Raw genomic sequence first — 21,669 nt, forward strand, 5'->3', positions numbered from 1 at the left:
CAGGCTGAGGATGCTGTGCTCGAGGGGAAAGCAGGCGCTGAGGCTGTTGTTGCTTCAACTATGAGCCTTATTGTCAAAGCCTGCGAAAAATCTATGCCGCGGAAAAAGCCGCGTCATGACAAACGCCCCGTTTACTGGTGGACCCCTCAAATAGCCAGGCTGCGTAAGGAGTGCATTAAGTTGCGAAGGAGAGCTCAACGAGCAGGACGTCGGCCAGACGCAAAACTTCGCTTGATTGAGTATAAAACAGTGAAGAGGGAACTAAGGCGAGCTATCTGCAGAAGCAAGATGCGCTGCTGGGAAAAATTGAAAGAGGATGTGGATGTAGATACATGGGGACTGGGGTATAAGATAGTATCCCAAAAACTCGGGGCATTTAGAACTCCATTAGTCATGGATGTGCCCGCCATGGAAAAAGTCGTGGAGGCGCTCTTTCCTTCCCACCCAGTTCGGAGTGATAGGGACTTTGGTGATGTAGGGGATTTTCATCTTTTCACCAACAGGGACCTTGAGAAAGCCGTATGCTCTCTCAAAAGCAAGAAAGCGCCCGGCCCTGACGGCATCCCTAATGAGGTGCTTAAGTTGGTCGCAATGCAGAGTCCTGGTCTGTTACTGAGAATGTATAATGCCTGCCTGAAAGCTGGGGTTTTTAGTACCCGTTGGAAGATAGCGCGGCTGGTCCTCATTAGCAAGGGAAAGGGGGAACCGGAACTTCCGTCGTCCTTCCGGCCTCTATGTATGTTGGATACAGCGGGCAAATTATACGAGAAGCTCCTCAGGGAAAGACTAGTGTTGGCGGTGCAAGCGGCAGGAGACCTATCGCCGAGACAATATGGTTTCAGGTCTGGGCGCTCCACAGTAGGCGCGGTCCAAGAAGTAATTGAGGCGGTACGCAGGGCGGAGGATCACAATCATCATTCTCGTCGGGTGGTCCTTCTGGTCACGCTTGACGTAAAAAACGCCTTCAACTCAATTAGTTGGGTAGATGTGCTGAGAGCGCTGGAGGAAACGTTTCAAGTCCCGAAGTACCTTCTGCGAGTAATAAGTGATTACCTGCGGAACCGAACAGTTATTTACCAGACCTCGAGAGGGCCAAGAGCATCCGCAGTTACGGCAGGTGCAGCGCAGGGATCGATCCTGGGCCCGGATCTCTGGAATGTGGCGTATGATAGCCTGCTCAGACAGGAAATGCCAGAAGAGACAGTTTTGGTTGGATACGCAGACGACGTGGCAGCACTTGTTGCCGCACGTGATGTCGAGAAAGCCCAACTAAAATTGAGTAGGGTGATGCGTATCGTCAATCGATGGATGACGGAGCATGGACTATCGTTAGCACTGTCCAAAACAGAGATTGTGCTCCTGACCAAAAAGAGGATCCCCACGAGCATATCATGGCATGTTGGGGAAGAAGTTGTGACCTCGAAGAGCACTGCCAAGTATCTGGGTTTGATGATTGATGGCAAGCTGAGCTTCGGTAAGCAAATTCAGAGCGCAGCGGATAAGGCCGCAAAGAGTGTCGCGTCCCTCAGTAGGCTGATGGCGAACGTTGGTGGCCCCCGGGGCAGCACACGCCGAGTGTTGATGAGTGTGACACACTCGATACTCCTTTACGGAGCTGAGGTGTGGGCAGATGCTCTTAACAAGGAGGTCTACAGGAAGAGAATGGCTCGTGTGCAGCGGCTTGGTGCGCTGAGGATTGCCTCTGCATATCGCACGGTGTCTGAGCCAGCGGTTCTCGTGATTGCCGGAGTGATCCCGATTGCACTCCTTGCTAGGGAACGCAAGATCCTCCACGAAAGGAGGGCAGAGGGGAGTAAGGAGGCTCTCTCCAGGGAGGAGAGGGATGGGACTTTCCGGAGGTGGCAGGCTTCCTGGGAAGATGATCTGCGGGGTCGATGGACCGCTAGGTTAATAAAGGAGGTAAAGCCATGGACGAAGAGACCACATGGGGAAGTGGACTATTACCTCACACAACTCCTGAGTGGGCATGGCTATTTCAGGGCATACCTGAAAAAGGTGGGAAAGGTAGAGGATGAGGAATGCCTTTACTGCCCCGGCAGTAAAGACGATGCTTCCCACACGTTTTTCTCCTGCGGTCGGTGGGAGCGGCTCAGAGGTCACTTCGAGGCAGTGATTGGGCAACAGACTCCAGACACTATAGTCGAAACTATGCTGGCCAGTGAGGCCAACTGGCAGACTGCAGCTAGGTACGCCAGGGACCTTCTTCAGCAGAAGAAGCAGGACCTGGACGACTGCCAAGTAGGGTAACACCGAGGGAAATACTCCAATGAGTAAAGACAGAGGCCTAGCTCTGAAGTAATGCTGGTCGCCAGTGAATCCAGGCTAGGCCTAGCAGCGGGGGGGTGTTTTAGCCGGTAGTCTATTTTGGGAGTCCGGCACAGCAGGGCCTCTGCGTGCGTAAACGCATTTCACCCCTCAAAAAAAAAAAAAAAAAAAAAAAAAAAAAAACACGCGTAATTCTTGGAAGTATCAAACGTATTACCAAAATTTTGTATTGTCAGATTGTCAGGACAACAGTGTATAATACTAATCACACAAGAATTTTGATTTACTATAATTTGATCTAGAGGAGCTGTGGAAACATGCTTCTTTCAAAATAACATTTCTTTATAGAAAACTAACTGTCTTTAAAAGCAACTATCTTTTTTTGTAGAAATTATAAGTTTCCAAGATCATTTATTTACATAAATAACAGTAAGAGAAAGTGTTGTTAATGTTTATACTAGATTTTCTTTTTATATAGCCTTCTTCTACGTTTTACGGAGGATACGTTCAACCAAGAACAAGCGATCACAATAGGAGTAGATTTCAAGACGAAGAAATTGACAACAGAAGGAAACACAGTGAGGTTAGCTATATGGGTGAGTGAACAGCAATTTCTAAAGTATTTTATGAATATGAAACTAATTTTGCTACTAAAATAAAATACAAGAGCTAATCTGTTGGCCGCCTTCTGAGAGAAACTCAGGGAAATCCATGTAAGGGTAGTTCTGAGGAAAGGTTAGGGTACGCATCGACCAAAGTTACACTAACACATGGTTTCCATGGTGATATTTTCTCAATTTTAAGCTCTAAATTGAAACTATCTACAGTGAGACATTGTTTCCATGGCGATATTTTTTCAATTTTAAGCTCTAAATTGAAACTATCTCTTAAAATAAGGAATAATAATTTATTTCAATTGGTGTAATTTATATGCTTTGGCTTTTGATTTCTAGAAGTTAATTTAAAATGGCCATGCGTTAATAAAATATACGTTTCTTGATAGCTGTTGAAAATCAGACCATCGTTTTTACGAATTTTTGTTTTCACGTAAATGAGGTGCAGGAGGCACCAATTCATACCTACTCGCTTATTATAAAAATAATTGTTTTTTAAAATTATTATTCTTCTAATTACCAACCCTTTTCACCTTATCCCCTAAGTCCAGCTTGTGTGAAATGTTTATGTTTGCGGCCGTAGGACACTGCCGGACAGGAGAGGTTCCGGACGTTGACACCTAGCTACTATCGAGACGCCCAAGGAGCCATCCTGGTCTACGATGTAACATGTAAAGAAACACTTAGCAAGTTGACTTCTTGGGTAACTGAATTGGAAACGTATTCTACTAAATCAAACATGGTCAAAATGGTTGTAGGAAATAAAATCGATAAGGTAATTCTGTGTATTTTGTTGTAATTAACTTAGATAACTTAGGATCCTCAGAATTAGATAATCGAAATTTTAATAGTTTATAATATTTATTGTTATTGGTATTCTATTTGCAATTATTTAGTTGGTCTCTAATTTCTCAAGAAATATTTAAATCTTTGGATTGGATAGTTGATTTTGGACAACCGCAGATTTATAAAATTGAGACTTATAATAAATGCTTAATTTAAATCTCTTTAACAAAAAGTTACAGTTTAAAACGTTAAAGTATAAGGGTTGATTAAACGCCAAATGGTTCACAAATCAGTAAGTACCTAAAATTTCATTAATACTTCAGTTCGTAACTTCGGTTATAAAAAAATAATGTATATTTTATTACAATTGATGTCATTTAAGTAATTTTACTGCATTAAATTGTCATTAATGGAGTAACAAAAAGTTACAGTTTAAAACGTTTAAGGGTTGATTATAAGGGTTGATTAAACGCCAAATGGTACACAAATCAGTAAGTACCTAAAACTTCATTAATACTTCAGTTCGTAACTTCTGTTATAAAAAAATAATGTACATTTTATTACAATTGATGTCATTTAAGTAATTTTACTGCATTAAATTGTCATTAATGGAGTAACAAAAAGTTACAGTTTAAAACGTTTAAGGGTTGATTATAAGGGTTGATTAAACGCCAAATGGTACACAAATCAGTAAGTACCTAAAACTTCATTAATACTTCAGTTCGTAACTTCTGTTATAAAAAAATAATGTACATTTTATTACAATTGATGTCATTTAAGTAATTTTACTGCATTAAATTGTCATTAATGGAGTAACAAAAAGTTACAGTTTAAAACGTTTAAGGGTTGATTATAAGGGTTGATTAAACGCCAAATGGTACACAAATCAGTAAGTACCTAAAACTTCATTAATACTTCAGTTCGTAACTTCTGTTATAAAAAAATAATGTACATTTTATTACAATTGATGTCATTTAAGTAATTTTACTGCATTAAATTGTCATTAATGGAGTAAACTTACTTAAATATTTGTCATAAAATGTAAATTATTTTTATATAACAGAAATTACAAACTGAAGTATGAATGAAATGTTGGGTACTTGTTTAATCTTGTAAATGGGGATTTGCCCTATATTTTAAAGAAAATTTGAGAATTTGATCTTTTTAGGAAAAGAGAGAAAAAAAATCTACGGACAGTTTAAATCAAATTAAACTGTTGACATTAAATCTATGTGCAGCAATGCTATTAGTCGTTTGCAAGGGTTATTCAACAAATCAAACTTGTTAATCTTACTCCTACCAAAACTAGCAACAGTGATAAGGTAACCAAAACTGATGAGTACATTCATCAAAGAAATCAAGAATACCAAATCTGAAACTTTTTATTATCGATATTTCACGAGCTAATATTGAAGAAAGACCTTTACATTTATAGCATATAATGTGAAACGACATACAGTCATATTGTAGGACATGTAGATAAGATGTATTCTGCCTTCTGAAGTGTACTTCTAAGGTTTAAATACGTTTTTGAATAATACATGCTGGATTCAAGAGCCATTGTGGAACTGACAAAGCTTGGCTTCTCGAGCGCATTCATTCAGCAGTACTGTATCTGTATCAACAGAACACTCTGAATACAAGCTCCCTCAAAGTGGACCACAGCTTCACTATCCCGCGTGTAGTGCTCTTCTCTGACATAGTTTACGAGTTATTGCCGAATTTCACCTCCCAGCATCATGACAGTACTTATTATGTTTATTGTGTTACAATTACCAACATAAAGACTTACATGCCCTGCGTTATTTTAAATTCTAGATTAATGAATTCTATTAAGTTTTCAAAAAATACCTCCTGTAATCTGGTATTAGTAGGCAACTGTAGCTCCATATCGAAAACAAAATTGAATATATTTTTTATATCAGAATAGTTTTCTCTAGATATTGGCAGAAGCCACCAATATATTTGAGAGAAGACGAGATTGTAACTTAGGACAAACTTTAATTCATATAAAAATAATAGGAACGGGTAAAATACAAAGGTTTAGCTAAACCAAAGCTGAAAAGACACGAATAATAAGTACATGAAACGCTATGTCTTACTAATCATGGTTTATTATTAAAATGAATTCTTGAATGAATGAACAGAGCAACCGGGAAGTAAGCCGAGAAGATGGCCTGAAGTTCGCTCGGCGACTTGCAGCCCTGTTTATTGAATCTAGCGCCAAAACCAAAGATGGAGTACAGTGTGCTTTTGAGGAACTTGTACAAAAGGTAAAATTTTATGGGTAATTCATTATTTCTTGGAATAGTATTTGTTTTTTTAAATGAATCTTATACAATTCTCCTTTCTCTGAATCTATTAAATAGATCATACAAACGCCTGGTCTTTGGGAATCCACTTCTAACGATCGGACGATAACCGTTACTGGCGATAAATCCGGTGACGAAGCGTCGGCGAGTTGTGGCGGCTGGCAATGTTCTGCCTTTTGAAATCTCCTCATGATTCCTAACATAACACTGTATTATTATATTATTAATGATTATGATTTAATGCCCGCTTTCATCGCACTGTTTTTATTCGAATTTGTTAGGCATTATGTTTCTTCAATGGAACGTGTAAATAGTTCAGTTGTACGCATCAAATATAATTATTTTTTACGTATTGTATTTTTTTTTTTTTTAATTTATCTTAAGAAATTGCTATTGTCATTATAAAGCAAGTTAATCGTCTGGAACTTACGCAAAAAGTTATATCAGACAGAGTTAAATTGTTTTCTTCGGTTATGGAAGCCAGTTTTGGGAGTCTAGAACTCTGTTAAAAACTGTTGAACTGTTAAAAAATTAAACTTCAAAGACCCTATTTCATATTAAATATGTTGGAAACTATCTTTAAATCGGTACAACCAGATGACTCAAGAACAACTCACTGATCGCCAAAAAAAATAATAATAATAATTTCTCTGCAAGTGTAGAACGAGAAGGTAACGTAAGTGAAGTAGAAATCAACTCATCAAATTTCATTAATCCAGGATAAAACAAACGTGCCTGTTACGACGTATAAAATCAAAAACATTATCCAGTAGTGCCAACCTAACCATGTAGACTAAATCTCTTGTTCATCCAAACTTTTCTACATCTAACAGCACGCACCCCCTTTGAAATCGGCGAATAGAATGTGGACCCAGGTTAGAAACTCTTGATTTGAAATGTTTTTTGTTTTTTTTTTCATAAATTGTACAATTTTACAAACTTTGTTGCGTTATTAAGAATTTTAAAAAAATACAATAATAATTGTAACCTTAAGAGAATTTTTGGTTTAAGGAGATCGTATTTTTTTTTATTATTTCTATTAATGGCTGCCATAGTAATAGTATGTAAACAGCTGGTTAGTCGTTTAAACTTCACGTAAAATCCACACAAGTTTAAGGAAGTCTTGGAAAAATGTTTATCAAATGATTGATAGGTCAACTTGTGGATTAATTTTAAAAAAATAAATAAAAAAGTGATTAAACAGTTTAATTGTATTGAATTTATTATTTTCGATAAGAATATTTATGACGTCAGCTCATTATAAATCAATTACATTGCAGTTCTTATATTAAATACTTATACATGAGGAAAAGTAGTTATCTCGCAATAGCATTTATTTTGTGGCATTATCGCTTAGAAGTAGCACTTAATAATACAAATACATTTAAATAAGTTAGATAAGAATTAAAACTTCATAATCTGTAAAAGAAAGTTCTTCTTCACCATAAGGAACGTACAAACAACCATGGCTTGGGTGTACCTGCAAAACAAAGTAGAAATTACTATAAACATGTCCAGAATATAAAAAAAAATCTATGGTTTGTAATTATCTCAGTGACAGAATCTAAAAACAAAAAAAATTCATCTGTTGTACGAAACACAAATTACTATTTGGGAAAGTAATTCCAAATTAATGAACTTTAAGTAAACAAATCTATTCTCGAAGAGAATTCCAGGGATATACAACGTACAACATGCACGCGCTCCAAACTTAAAAAGAAATTCCTGATGAAGTGCATCAATGTGCCCGAAACGTTAGAGAATTTTCTCGAAAATTGAGAGAAGGGTGATTGTTAGGCAACGCCTCTAAAGTGCTATTTCCGTTAATTCCACTGCCTTGCCATCTATATATTGATAAATAAGAATTAATTGTGGATATACAGATTTTTTCAAATACTTCTACGATGTTGTTTAATTTTTGTACAGTGATTACAAACTCATACATCTACAATTTTTCCCAGAATATTTGACTAAGGATACTGCTGGAAAAAAGGATTACTCCTTCAAAGTGCCATTTCGTTATGAGATGTGAGATGTTCTCATCTGTATAGTATTAACGAGAACTAAATGTATTGATAGAATTTTGGGCTTTTAGTCAAATCGCTGAACCGGGAAAAGCGAATCTCTTGAAGGATTTTGTTTTTCCTCAGGAATAGTTCCTCCCCAAAGATTCTGCTACGCCACCGCAGTCAAACGTGGTTTGGATTCAGAACTATTGCGACTATACAATGTGAGAAAATAATTCTAATTATTATATCATTTTAAATGTTTACTAACCTTGCCAGGTTGGATGGTACCTTCATGAAATACCCTGCCACAGTAAAGAGCCTCCCCATCAGCAGTGTAGCCAATCTGTATCGCCTGGCTAGGAACATCACCTCCGCTGGCTGGTTTCCATGCAATACTTTCACTCACGAGAACCTGGACAATATTTTAATTTTCTTTTTAGTAAATGAACGACGTTTGCTGTGAATTGAAATAAAATCAGTAAAAATCATTATTATTTGCGTGACAGTGCGGAAAGAGATACTTTTCTTGTAAATGCGGAATTTTGACGTGAATACTTCTTTAAATTTGCTATCATATGGAGGCAAACCAAAAAACCTAATGATAACAAAATCGGGGGATACAGTTTGACATTATAGTTTCGAATCTATCGTCTACATCCAAAATTAAATTAGACCACTGGATAGCTAAAGGATCAAAGAATTCATTACGATAAGCGAGGACTGTGACGCATCGCGCGCGGTGGAGGGGGAAGAGCCGCCATTTTGAGATCATTTTGCTGCGTATCGAGATTTGCAATTAGTATAACTTTTGACTCGGAGAAGCTACGACGTTCGTTTAAGTTTTAATCGTCAGCTGTAAAATAGTGACAGTGAATATAATAAGTTGTTAGAATAAAAAAATATCAAAAATATATAATGTCGGCCTTTACGCGTCGAAAAGCCAAAACGAAATACAGAGATCGTATACGGTTGAAAAGGGCTTCTCAAGAACAATCGAATGGTAATAATAAAACACTATTCGACCGGGTCAAGCTGTGCCGAGCGGATCAACAACGGTGTCAGTACATCTGCAGCTGGGGCGGTTGAAATTATGCAAGTGGATGATGAAATCGCTTCTACATCGACAACGGACTGTAAAGGCATAGATTGTGTTCGATCGTCGATTTGTTACTACAGTATACTTCCCTCTTCTTAGTCAAAAATAATTTGAAAAGAAAATGGCTAAGATGGAGTAATCAACTGGTTTCTGGGGTGAAATAGGTAAACAAAAAAATGCAGTAACAGAGCGTTACTTTTGAATTAAAATATCTCATCTACTTACAATAAGAAAAAAAAAGACAACACAATTAGACTTCATAAGTCTGGAAACGAATCAAACAAAATACAGCTCAGCTTGAAGCATATTATTAATTTATACAAACAGCAAATGTTAGTTTTATCCCTTGTTTTTAAAAGTTTTGATATAAATATATCAAAACTCCACCCTTTGTTTTTCTGTAGAAATAAACAAGCCGAATTGAACTAAACAGATGAATATAACTTTGTAATCTAAATTTAAACATGAAATCAATAAGCTTATGGAAAGTTGTTGAGAGCGCTAAGTAAATTGTGGTCGCAAAGAAGAACTTTTCGCACTCGTAATCAAGTAATCACCGCCTTTCTGCACGACCGTAAGAAAATTAATTCCAAATAAGTAATACATACACATTACATACCTCGTATTCATTTCGACAGATCTCCTTGCCTCCATAACTGACAAAAGCACATTCGTGGGTAGGAGCTACCTTTGCAGGAAGCAGATCTCCTTCGTAGAAACCTCTACCGACGTACATTGTGCCACCGTCTTTATCCAGACCGGATTTCACTGCTCCCACAGGATAGTCACCATTATTGCAAACTACCCAGGATAGTGAACCTTGACAGAAGCCGGGTGCCTTCCAGTCTAGAATGGCAAACATCTAGTTTTATTCACAAGAAGAGTATACTCGTAGAAGGTTGTGAAATTTTCAACATTGAATTGCCACGAAAATATTTATGTCTTTAAGGGTTCTTAAAAATATAAAATTAGTTTTGATAAAAGAGCAATAAAGTTCCTCTTGTAAGATTGAAAACCCAAAATTATTTTCAGTAGTAATTTTAAATCTTAGATTGATTAGAGGTATCCGGCATAAATAAGACGGTTTATATATCACGGTTCGCCTAGAACGATTTTAATTGAAAAGTTCACCAACATGAAAAAAAAAATTTTCTCTTTATTTTTTGGGTCAAAACTAACCAAAATCCACTGAAAACCAAATCGGTTTACGGTGCGGATTGTTTTTTTTTTTTTTAATTTTTCAAGTCAAAAAACGGGAAAAACTGCTTTTTTTGCACTGTTAAGGCTAATGAATGGAAAAACAATACAGTTTTTTGCAAAACCAATGCATGCATTTTAAAGCTGAGGGAATTTCCGACAGATTGATGTATTTTATAAATGATAAAAATGAAATTTCGACATTCAAAATCAATAAAAAAGACATTTTTGAGCAAATTAAGGCAAAAACAAGGGTTTCTCGCATTTCAAAGCTTACTTAACAAATAAATCATCGTTTTTTTGTAGAAGGGAACGGGACTTTTCAAAAATGAGAAACATTCCTGCAAAATACAATATTTATACACTGGAGAAAGTGAAATTTTCAAATTCAAATTCATTTAATGAAACTTTTTGGATTAAAAGAGCCCAAATAATTTTTCTGTCGGAAAATCCCTCGGCTTCAATGCATTGGTTTTGCAAAATACTGTATTGTTTTTCCATTCATTAGCCTTAACAATGCAAAAAAAAGCCGTTTTTACCGTTTTTTGACTTCAAAAATTAAACCTAAATAATTCCGCAACGTAAACCGATTTGGTTTTCAGTGGATTTTGGTTAGTTTTGACCCAAATAATAAGGAGAAAGAAAAATTTCTCATGTTGGCAACTTTTTAAATTAAAATCGTTTTAGTCGAACCGCGATGGACGCAAAGTGAGGCTGCGATAAACTTTGATTAAAAAAAAACAAAACAAATTTCTATTAAAGTAATTATTAGGATTAAACAGAGATTATTATTAGACTCGAACATGGAAGACGCTTTTGAACCCTTGTATGTAGTCCTAGCGAAACCACGTCATTTTTTGTTAGAAATAAATGTTAAGATCAAAACGAGTACAATATGCATGAAAGATATAATTTCAAATCGTTGTAGCCAATTTCGATAAAATGTATGCGATCCTAGAGGTCGAGGCGTCTTTGAAGATACTTTATTTATTTATTTATTTTTTGCCTGTGTACATAAATACAATATAAAAGGCACGTCAAACATAAGAAGAACAATAACAACTATATGCCACTAATCTAGAATAACGGACTTCGCACTGCGTATTAAAACTAACTTTATATTATATATTAAAACTTTCAGTCTTGTTTGAAATGTTCATCACTCCACTTTGTTCATACATGCGCGCACCCATTTTCTAAAAACTTCTTCATCGGACTGAAGAGACTCGAAATAAAAATTATCGCAATATTTATTAGACAGAATCGACCGTAACCTTAATAGACAACCGTTTTTTTTTTTTTTTTTTAAGAATACCATCACGAACTTCAATAAATACATATAGCATTACTGCTTCTATCATTATCTCCTTAACAAAAACTTACAGTTTAAAAAGTTAAGTATAAGGGTTGATTAAACGCCAAAAGGTACACAAATCAGCAAGTACCCAACATTTCATTCAAGCTTAGTTGATATAATTTAAGTAATTTTGCTGCATTAACTTTTCCTTCACATTTTTTAGAATTTATTAGATGTCACAGACCCTTATGCTGGCCACTTCATTTATATTATTTTTTTGTTATAATTATGATAAATCACATATATGTACATGCATGTTAAAGTAGAAAAAGACAAAGTTAGAGTCGGCTACTGTTTAAATTTGAATCACGGAGGATTTAAAACAATATTTCAGACTTGAATTCGTCTTACCGAAATATTCGTGAGCACAAATAACACACAGTTAATAACAAGTAGATTATTCAACAACAATTATTCATTTCTCAATTGTAATTTAATTTTACTTACAGTAAAATACTGGAATAATTAGCTGTCCTAAAAATATGCATATCTTATTTATTTTATATTACATAACATATATATAACATTGTGAGAAGAACAGCTACATTGAGAGTGTGATTGAAGAAAACTATATTATTTGCGATAAAGCCAGATAATTATTACCTATTATTATAAACGTTTGACTACTACATAAAATAACAATTACTTTAATCGAAGAATAAACTTAAACAGACGATTTTTATTAAAAATAAAATAATCGAAATCATTGATGTATGTTGGTGTAAGCATTTTTTTAAAAAAGTTTTTAAATTTTGTAGCCTCGTAATTTTTTTTATTTTTTATAACGTTTTCTTTTTAACCTGTAATTAATAGTTTGATTATTATTAAAACTGTCCGGTAGGACAGTTGTATAAGGGTTGATCATCAAAAACTGCACGAAAAAGCGTAACGTTGAAAAACACCCAACTTTGACAATTTTTTTCTCTTTTTCTATAAAAGATAAAATTCCCAAATTTTCTTTATAATGTAGGGCAAATCCTCCTTTATGACTGTAATTTTTTTGCAACAACCTAGATTTGATAGGTTTTGAGAAAAAAGATGCTGAAAATGAGCAAAAACGGCATTTTCAAAAAATGTTCTTGTTCTTGTTCTTCTTCTTGTTGTTGTTGTTGTTACCTTTTTTGTAAACAACGTAGCGCCTAAACGCGTGAACCGATTTTCATGAATGAGGTATCATTCGAGTCGGAATGTTATGTAGATGTGCCTTTTGGGGGTCTCGACCCTGTACATCAAATGGGAGAGGAGTTAGCCCCTTTTATGTAAGGCCCCCTCCAAAATTATTATCATTAATTACTCTGTAAATCTTAGCCCGATTTTGATAAAATTTGGTAGGATGACAGGGTTAGGGCTCCCCTACGTAACATTAAAGCGACGATCTGCTCCTTCACTTGTTAAGGGGAAGTATAGCAATCGTTTCAAATTATCGAAACGTGAACCGATTTTCATGAATGAAGTGTCATTCGAATCGAAATTTTGTACAGATTTGCACTTTAAAAGTCTCGACGCTGTGCCTCATAAGGAGGGGAGTTTGCCCCACCCAAGTAAGGCCCTTTCTAAAACTATTATTACCAATATTTCTATAACGCTTAGTCCGATTTTGATAAAATTCAGCCCGAATAAGTGGTTAAAGCTCCTCTACGTGGCTGTGAAGTGCCATCATACTCTTACACCTACTAAGAGGAAGTACTGCAATCGTTAAAATTTTCAATGAGTGAACCGATTTTTATTAATGAATTGTAGTTCGATTCAAAATCTTTGCCTCTTTGCCTTTTAGGGAGAAGTACTGTAATCGCAGTTTATTTTTCTTGCTCCTCTTAAGAGGAAGTACTGAAATCGCAGTTTAATTTTGCTTTTTACGTACAAATACCTTCCTATTTTATTCAAAACGCTTTCTCAAAAAAATTGTTATTGAGGATGGCAACTATAATCATTCTTTAAAAAGATCTCTCCAATGGTAGTTACAGTTCCGACTTAACACCTTATCAGGTTATAATGATAGAATTGCCTATTCTAAATTTAAAAAAAAATCTGTGAAACAGATAAGTAACTTTGTAAAATAGACAAAAATGAAAATCTATCCAAAAGGTACAAAAATCTCTTTAACAAAAACTTACAGTTTAAAATGTTAAGTATAAGGGTTGATTAAACGCCAAAAGGTACACAAATCAGCTAGTACCCAACATTTCATTCATGCTTAGCTGATATAATTTAAGTAATTTTGCTGCATTAACTTTTTCTTCACATTTTTTTAGAAATTATTAGATGTCACAGACCCTTATGCTGGCTAGATCATTCATAATATTATTTTGTTATAATTATGATAAAATGTATATTATATCTTCGTTTTTAAATAGGTACTTTATTTTAACTCCATTTCAAATTATTCTTTGGATTTATCTTTAATATGCCCTTTATTTTTAGTAGTCACATATACATGCATGTTAAAGTAGAGAAAAACAAAGTTAGAGTCAGCTACTGTTTAAATTTGAATCACGGATTTAACAGAATATTTCAGTCTTGAATTCGTCTTACCGAAATATTTGTGAGCACAAATAACTCACAGTTAATAACAAGTAGATTATTCAACAATTATTCATTTCTCAATTGTAATTTAATTTAGTCTCCCTAATTTTACTTATAGTAAAATACTGGAATAATTAGCTGCCCTAAAAATATGCATATCTTATTTATTTTATATTACATGTATTCAACATTGTGAGAAGAACAGCTACATTGAGAGTGTGATTGAAGAAAACTATATTATTTGCGATAGAGCCAGATAATTATTACCTATTATTATAAACGTTTGACTACTACATAAAATAACAATTACTTTAATCGAAGAATGAACTTAAACCGACGATTTAAAAAAATAAATAAAATAAAATAAACAAAATCATTGATGTATGTTGATATAAGCATTTTTTAAAAAAAGGTTTTGAATTTTTTAGCCTCATAATTTTTTTTATTTTTTATAACGTTTTTCTTTTTCACCTGTAATTAATAGTTTGATTATTATAAATAACTAGATATTACAGTCAATCTACAGTGCTACTTGAACAAATATTTTGTAGATGAAAATGGCCAGCATAAGGGTCTGTGACATCTAATAATTTCTAAAAAAATGTGAAGAAAAAGTTAATGCAGCAAAATTACTTAAATTATATCAGCTAAGCATGAATGAAATGTTGGGTACTAGCTGATTTGTGTACCTTTTGGCGTTTAATCAACCCTTATACTTAACATTTTAAACTAAGTTTTTGTTAAAGAGTAGATTAATAGATATTAAAGTCAATCTACAGTGCTACTTGAACAAATATTTTGTAGATGAAAATGGCCAGCATAAGGGTCTGTGACATCTAATAAATTCTAAAAAATGTGAAGGAAAAGTTAATGCAGCAAAATTACTTAAATTATATCAACTAAGCTTGAATGAAATGTTGGGTACTTGCTGATTTGTGTACCTTTTGGCGTTTAATCAACCCTTATACTTAACTTTTTAAACTGTAAGTTTTTGTTAAGGAGATTTTTGTACCTTTTGGATAGATTTTCATTTTTGTCTATTTTGCTAAGGTACATATCTGCTTTACTGTTTTTTTTAAATTTGGAATAAGCAATTCTATCATTATAACCTGATAAGGTGTTAAGTAGGAACCGTAACTACCACTGGAGAGATCTTTTTAAAGAATGATTATAGTTGCGGTCCCCAAACCATCCTCAATAACAATTTTTTTGAGAAAGCCTTTTTATATAAAGTAGGAAGGTATTTGTACGTAAAAAGCAAATTTAAACTGCGATTTCAGACCTTCCTTTTAAGAGAAGTAAGAAAAATAAACGGGCGATTACAGTACTTCTCCACAAAAGGCAAAGAGGCAAAGATTTTTAATCGAACGACAATTCATTAATGTAAATAGGTTCACCCATTGATAATTTTAACGATTGCAGTACTTCCTCTTAGTAGGTGTAAGAGCATGATGGCACTTCACAGCCATATAGAGGAGCTTTAATCACTTCTTCGTGCTAAATTTTATCAAAATCGGACAAAGCGTTATAGAAATATTGGTAATAATAGTTTTAGAAACGGCCTTACTTGGGTGGGGCAAACTCCCCTCCATATGAGGCATAGCGACGAGACTTTTAAAGTGCAAATCTATACAAAATTTCGATTCGAATGACACTTCATTCATGAAAATCAGTTCACTTGTCGATAATTTGAAACGATTGCTATACTTCCCCTTAACTAGTGTAAGAGCAGATCGCCGCTTTAATGTTACGTAGGGGAGCCCTAACTCTATCATCCTACCAAATTTTATCAAAATCGGGCTAAGATTTACAGAGTAATTAGTAATAATAATTTTGAAGGGGGCCTTACATAAAGGAGGCTAACTCCTCTCCCATTCGGTGTACAGCGTCGAGACCCCCAAAAGGCACATCTACATAAAATTCCGAATCGAATGTCACCTCATTCATGAAAATCGGTTCTCGCGTTTAGGCGCTACGTAGTTTACAAAAAAGGTAACAACAACAACAACAACAACAACAACAACAACAACAACAACAACAACAACAACAACAAGAAGAAGAAGAACAACAACAATTTCTGAAAATGCCGTTTTTGCTCATTTTCGGCAACTTTTTTCTCAAAATCTATTAGGTCTGGGGGGTTGCAAAAAAATTACAGTTATAAAGGAGGGTTTGCCCTATATTTTAAAGAAAATTTGGGAATTTTATCTTTTATAGAAAAAGAGAAAAAAATTGTCAAAGTTGGGTGTTTTTCAACGTTACGCTTTTTCGTGCAGTTTTTGACGATCAACCCTTATACAACTGTCCTACCGGACAGTTTTAATTATCACTAATTTTATTATTAATACCTAAAATCGATTCGTTTTGAACACGTACTTTATAAGTAAAACTTAAAAAAATCTTTCATTTGATTAGTGGGAGCGTTTTAAAAAAATAATACTAACACTAATCACATTTGCATATATTATTTTTTGTTACTTGTTTGCAAAAGCAAATAAGCCTCTTGTGGCAGCGGTGCCGTGAGGCATGGGTCCCGTACCGCTTTTAAAAAATCTAAACATCTACTTGTTTGCAAATGGCATTTAGCCAGACGTAAAACATTTGGCCAACATAATCAAATCAGTGTTGATTCATTTTTTTTGTTTTCCATTTTCAAATATTTAGTGAAATTATTGAAATTTTATAATTTTAGTAATACTGAGAAAGTACTTATTATTAGTTTTTTTTAATACCACTGATACTATTAAAGTGCTTTGCTAACTGAATAACACTTGGCAATTCGCGCCTCTTGTAAAGTCAATATTTGTTTAGCTGTTTATGATAATTTTAATCTGTAGTGCCTAGGTTAAAAAAAACAAACTTATCGATAGCCTAAATTTTATTTTAAAAGTAACACTCCCTATTCTGTGTAAATTATCAGGAAAATTAAATAAGGAAAATTCATTTTACCATTGCTTTCTGTGGTCTTTGAACTTCTTTTATCATTTTATATTATTTTTTCATTTACGGAACTACGTGGTAATATGTAAACAGTACACCTGGAAAAAACCTCTCTAGAGTCAAAATCAAAAGTAAACAGGAGATAAGAATAAGTTCATAATTAAGGTATCATGAATTTTATTTGTCTGATTATGATTTGATTAAATAATATAAAGTTTTAGGAATTAATATGGAGAGGAATGAATTTTTATGGCATTTTTTGGACATAGCTGACCTGAATTGAGTTTTTACAAACGATAGAACCACAGTCTACGTGAAAAACCCATTAACCATTTTTCGCTATCTTGAACTTACTAGGTAAAATCGAGGCAAGAGAGAGAAAGATGACGCAACATTTTTTAATTTCTCTTACTAGGCGTATTGGAATCGTTTGAAATTTCCGAAAAACTGAATTTTAGAAAGCATTCTCATGATTCTACAACATTTTATTTAATACTTTTTTCTAAGAATGTTCGATTAAGGACACTTCGATGTAAGGGGAAGTCGCTTCGATTAATTGTGCCATTTCAGCATTATGTCCAGCCTTGTCATTTATACAGAATAAATTTAGATTCAATGAGTTACTAAAATTTTTCGAATCCATTCACACTTAAACTATCAATTTCAGAGTTATGATTACGTTTTATGAACTACATATTTATAATATTGGCAAAATAAATACGGATGATAAGAGAAAAGCTGTATCCCTTTGCGTGATCTCTGAAAACAGCCGATAGCAAAGTATTAATGAAATATGGCAAACTTTTGGTGAATGGGAAATTATTTCCTCTGGAGGAATTAAAAAATCAGGAGAGGAGGAAGGTGAAAAGACAGAGAAGTGAAGGAGAAAAATGGAAGACACCCCAAAGAGGAATGAATAGAAAAGAGGGTAAAGGTGCTTAATAGACTAAGGATTCAAGATTGGCGAGGACGAATATATTTGTCTAAACGTAGGCAAAAAGACGAGTTTTTTTTTTATTTGACCGATTCCTCGCCAATCTTGAATCTATGGTTTAATAATTTACGGTCACGAAACCAATATATTCTTGCTTAATAGAGCCAGTAGCTTGGACCATTTACTTGTAAAGTATAATGTGGAAAATACCGACGAAACAAGTACTACACCAAAAGTAATCAAGAAGTAGCAATTACAGAAAAGAGCAGTTTAGAAAAGGAAATATTCAAGAAGTAGAAAAGGTTAAGAAAAGTTAGTAGCTGAAAATAGAAATGACGACTCCCTGGGGGTTATCTCTAGACAATAATAATTTTTGGAGGGGGGATTTAAATAAAAAGCTGTAAAGCAATTAAACAAAATTTAAGAATGATATAATCATTTTTTTTACTTAGCTAACCGATTGAAAAACAATGATAATAATAATAAAATAAATAAAGTAGATAAAATAATAAGGTAATAGTGATAAAAAAAAATAGTCAAATTGATAAAAATTTCTCTTTATAGCTTTTTGGTATTTTGGTTTACTTTTGTTTAGAAAGTTTCAATTTTTGTTAAAATAATTTGTCAGTATACAAAGAGATTCTTTGTAAAGAGACCTCAGCCCTGTCGGCTTGATTTGAACTAGTTTATCATTGTTCGTTAATTGTGTATTCACTAATTGTATTTGTGTATACGAGTATATTGTACAGCTCAATAAATAGCTTAATTAGTTTATTTTATTTATTGAAAAAAGTAAATATGATTCAGAGTTTGAAGAGTTAGGATCTTGAGAATTATTTTAAGGAAAAAGTCAAGTGAGCATTCTCGACAGATGTTCTTTATTTGTGTTGTTTCATTTATAGACTGTTCGTGCAGACTAATTAGACATTGAGATTCTCGTTCCGATTCGTTCTAATCTTTTATTCAAGGATAAATAAAAAAGATGTAAACAATTTCTATTTAGAACAATATTCATGGTTCATTTTAGATTTTAATTTGAGAAAAACCAAAGTTAGCAGAAAATCAATATGAGTACAATTTGGAAAGTTTATAACAAAGTTTATTTCTAAAAAAATAATAAGTAGCTACAGATGGGATTCGAACTTTACGCCCTTGACCACTGTCCAACATACGCCTCTTGAAAGAAGTATGGACGAAGTTAAAAGAAAACCTCAGAAACTATTTGCTGAAAAGTGCCAGGCAAGTGAAAAGTTCATTCTCTGGATTTTACGACCCATTCTGATCACCTAAAATGACACAGGGGACCCTATATTTTATTGAAAACTGGAACTTCTAAGGCAGCGGTTCTCAACCTGTGGGTCGCGACCCCGGCGGGGAGCGAACGACCAAAACACAGGAGTCGCCTAAAGCCATCGGAAAATACATATTTCCGATGGCTTTAGCCTCTGAGAAGCCGCGCTACCGTCTGCAGCAACGCTATTTAGCGGGGAAGCACGCCGTTATAGCCGTTAATGTTATTTATTGGAATTAGTAATAAATATTTCTCAATATATGTATAATTAAATGTTGTTTTTATGATTAATCACTATGTTTAAATTATGTTTGATTTGTAGCAATGAGAATACATAATGCATATCAGGTATTTACATTCCGAATCATAACTGCAGCAAAATTACAGCTATGAAGTAGCTACCAAAATTATTTTTTGGTTTGGGATCACCGCAACATGAGGAACTGCATTGCGGGGTCACGGCATTAGAAAGGTTGAGAACTACTGTTCTAAGGGAACCCTACCAAAATACCATCCCGCAGAAGACTCTCTTTAATCTTATTTTTCTGGGAAAAATGTTACAAGAAAATTATAGATCAATATGAGTAGAAAGATTAGAGTAGTAAGAACTGTTTAAAAGAAATTAAAACAATCTACTGAGTAAAATGGTACGTTCAGTTTTTGGAACACAATTAAAAAAGTAAAGTAATGGCCTATTTTTTCAGGCGGGGCTTAACGTCTAACTACCAATTAGGTGTCGTGGACGGAGGCGACTAGCAAACATACTTTACTGTTAAATTTCTTTTATTAACCATTAAATAAAATCCAAGGCCTAAGACCGGGAATCGAACCCACTAACCAACAATGCATATAACCTTCGCAGGTCAAGTACCACAATTAACCCTCCTTAAAAAAAAATGGGGAAAACCAGGATCGTACATTATGGGTAGCGCTTTTGAGTGAAGCCTCTCCTTGGAAGTCTCCTTAATAAAGATTAAAGAAAATGCTCGGCACTATTTTCGGGAAAATCAAAAATTAGCTGGAAAATGGATTCAATGAAGTGGTACCTTCAGCTGATCGGTTTTAAATAAAACCTTAACGGATGTGATCGAAACCTTTTTGTCTCAAAAATGTAATATTTCCGGTGAAATCTCAAAATCTTGACGATTTCAGTAACAAAAATGAACTATGCTTATTTTCAATGTTAAACAAGCAAATCGTTAATAATAACTGTAAGCCACTTACTTAAGCATGTACTTACTCAAGCAAAATACTTACTAGTTTTGTACATGACGGTTGGAGATGTGCAGCAGTACTCACAAGATACGGCTAGCTGAAAGCCTCTTTAACAGAACACTGAACAGAATCAGCCCCACCACAGGCACTGATAATATTTCACGTCTCTTATGTTTACCTCTTATCGCGGCAGCAGGTCATTGGCTGCAATTTCCTTCATCCTACTATCCCATTGGAGCTTATTTCAAGGAGCTGCATTTTTTTTTTTTTTTTTTAAATATAGTGGGCACCCGCTCACATTTCTTCTTACGTGTAGATACGTGTTAAAATTTTCCGGAAACTTAGAATTTTTTCTTCTAAAAAGATTTTGAAGTGAATATTGTATACGTTTGCGTGATGAAATGATGCTGCTGAAAGGAACCTCACAGAACCTCACTAAATTTAATATACCTCGGCCAACAGTTTACAAACCATAGTTGCATTATGTCCAACTTTAAGGCGACCGCATTATAAAAGTCAAGGACATCTAGAAAATACGATAATGCACAGTCGAATTTCCGGTGGCCTGTTATTCTCTCAACTTGTAATTTGGTTAGATGTTCTCAAAAAATGTTATACAGCTGGTAGATCTGCACAAAACAGTGAATCGGATGGTTTCGCTATTTCCCGGCAAGACTCGTAGAAGTGCATAAACGAAATATAAAGTTTGCCTTCAAAAACTTGTTGCTCTTTATTTTAATTTATTTATTATTATTTATTTTATTTCATTTTTGAGTTAGAGTGATCACACACACACAATTTTCTGAAAACAACGTTTTGAACTCTCGGAACTCGAGAACCGATCTTTCCAACGAATACTCCATTTCCACAATTTGGCATGATTACAATACTTTGCAGAGCCCAGTGAGAAAACGTAATGAAACAAGTAACAGATGAACGTAGCGAAACAAACGTTAGTAGGCTAAATAAAGCTTAATGACTCAACGTCCTCAACTCCGTTGTTAACTTCTACTTCGGCAACATTATTCTATTATAATTCTTCTCTCTACCGTATTCGCCGATAACTATTTTTTTTAATCAACTCTCTCTTGCAAGGAGAACACTCTCCC

At 34.4% G+C, this 21,669-nt stretch overlaps 2 protein-coding genes across 2 annotated transcripts in view; both read right to left on the reverse strand.

Moving 5' to 3' along the window:
• Positions 1-21,669, reverse strand: part of LOC141450074 (uncharacterized) — a 57,332-nt gene that overhangs the window by 32,467 nt on the left and 3,196 nt on the right. The gene's annotated exons all lie outside the window — the stretch shown is intronic.
• Positions 7,195-20,757, reverse strand: LOC141448712 (natterin-3-like). The gene is made up of 4 exons (XM_074117250.1): positions 20,603-20,757; positions 9,723-9,949; positions 8,276-8,419; positions 7,195-7,478 (listed from the first exon to the last, which is right to left on the reverse strand). Exons 1-4 carry the CDS (start codon positions 20,613-20,615, stop codon positions 7,392-7,394), a joined length of 471 nt encoding a protein of 156 aa, XP_073973351.1. The 5' UTR covers positions 20,616-20,757; the 3' UTR covers positions 7,195-7,391.

The sequence above is a fragment of the Rhodnius prolixus genome, unplaced genomic scaffold, assembly GCF_049639745.1.
Source record: "Rhodnius prolixus isolate KJV_2025 unplaced genomic scaffold, Rpr scaffold_2, whole genome shotgun sequence".
Lineage (NCBI taxonomy): Eukaryota > Metazoa > Arthropoda > Insecta > Hemiptera > Reduviidae > Rhodnius > Rhodnius prolixus.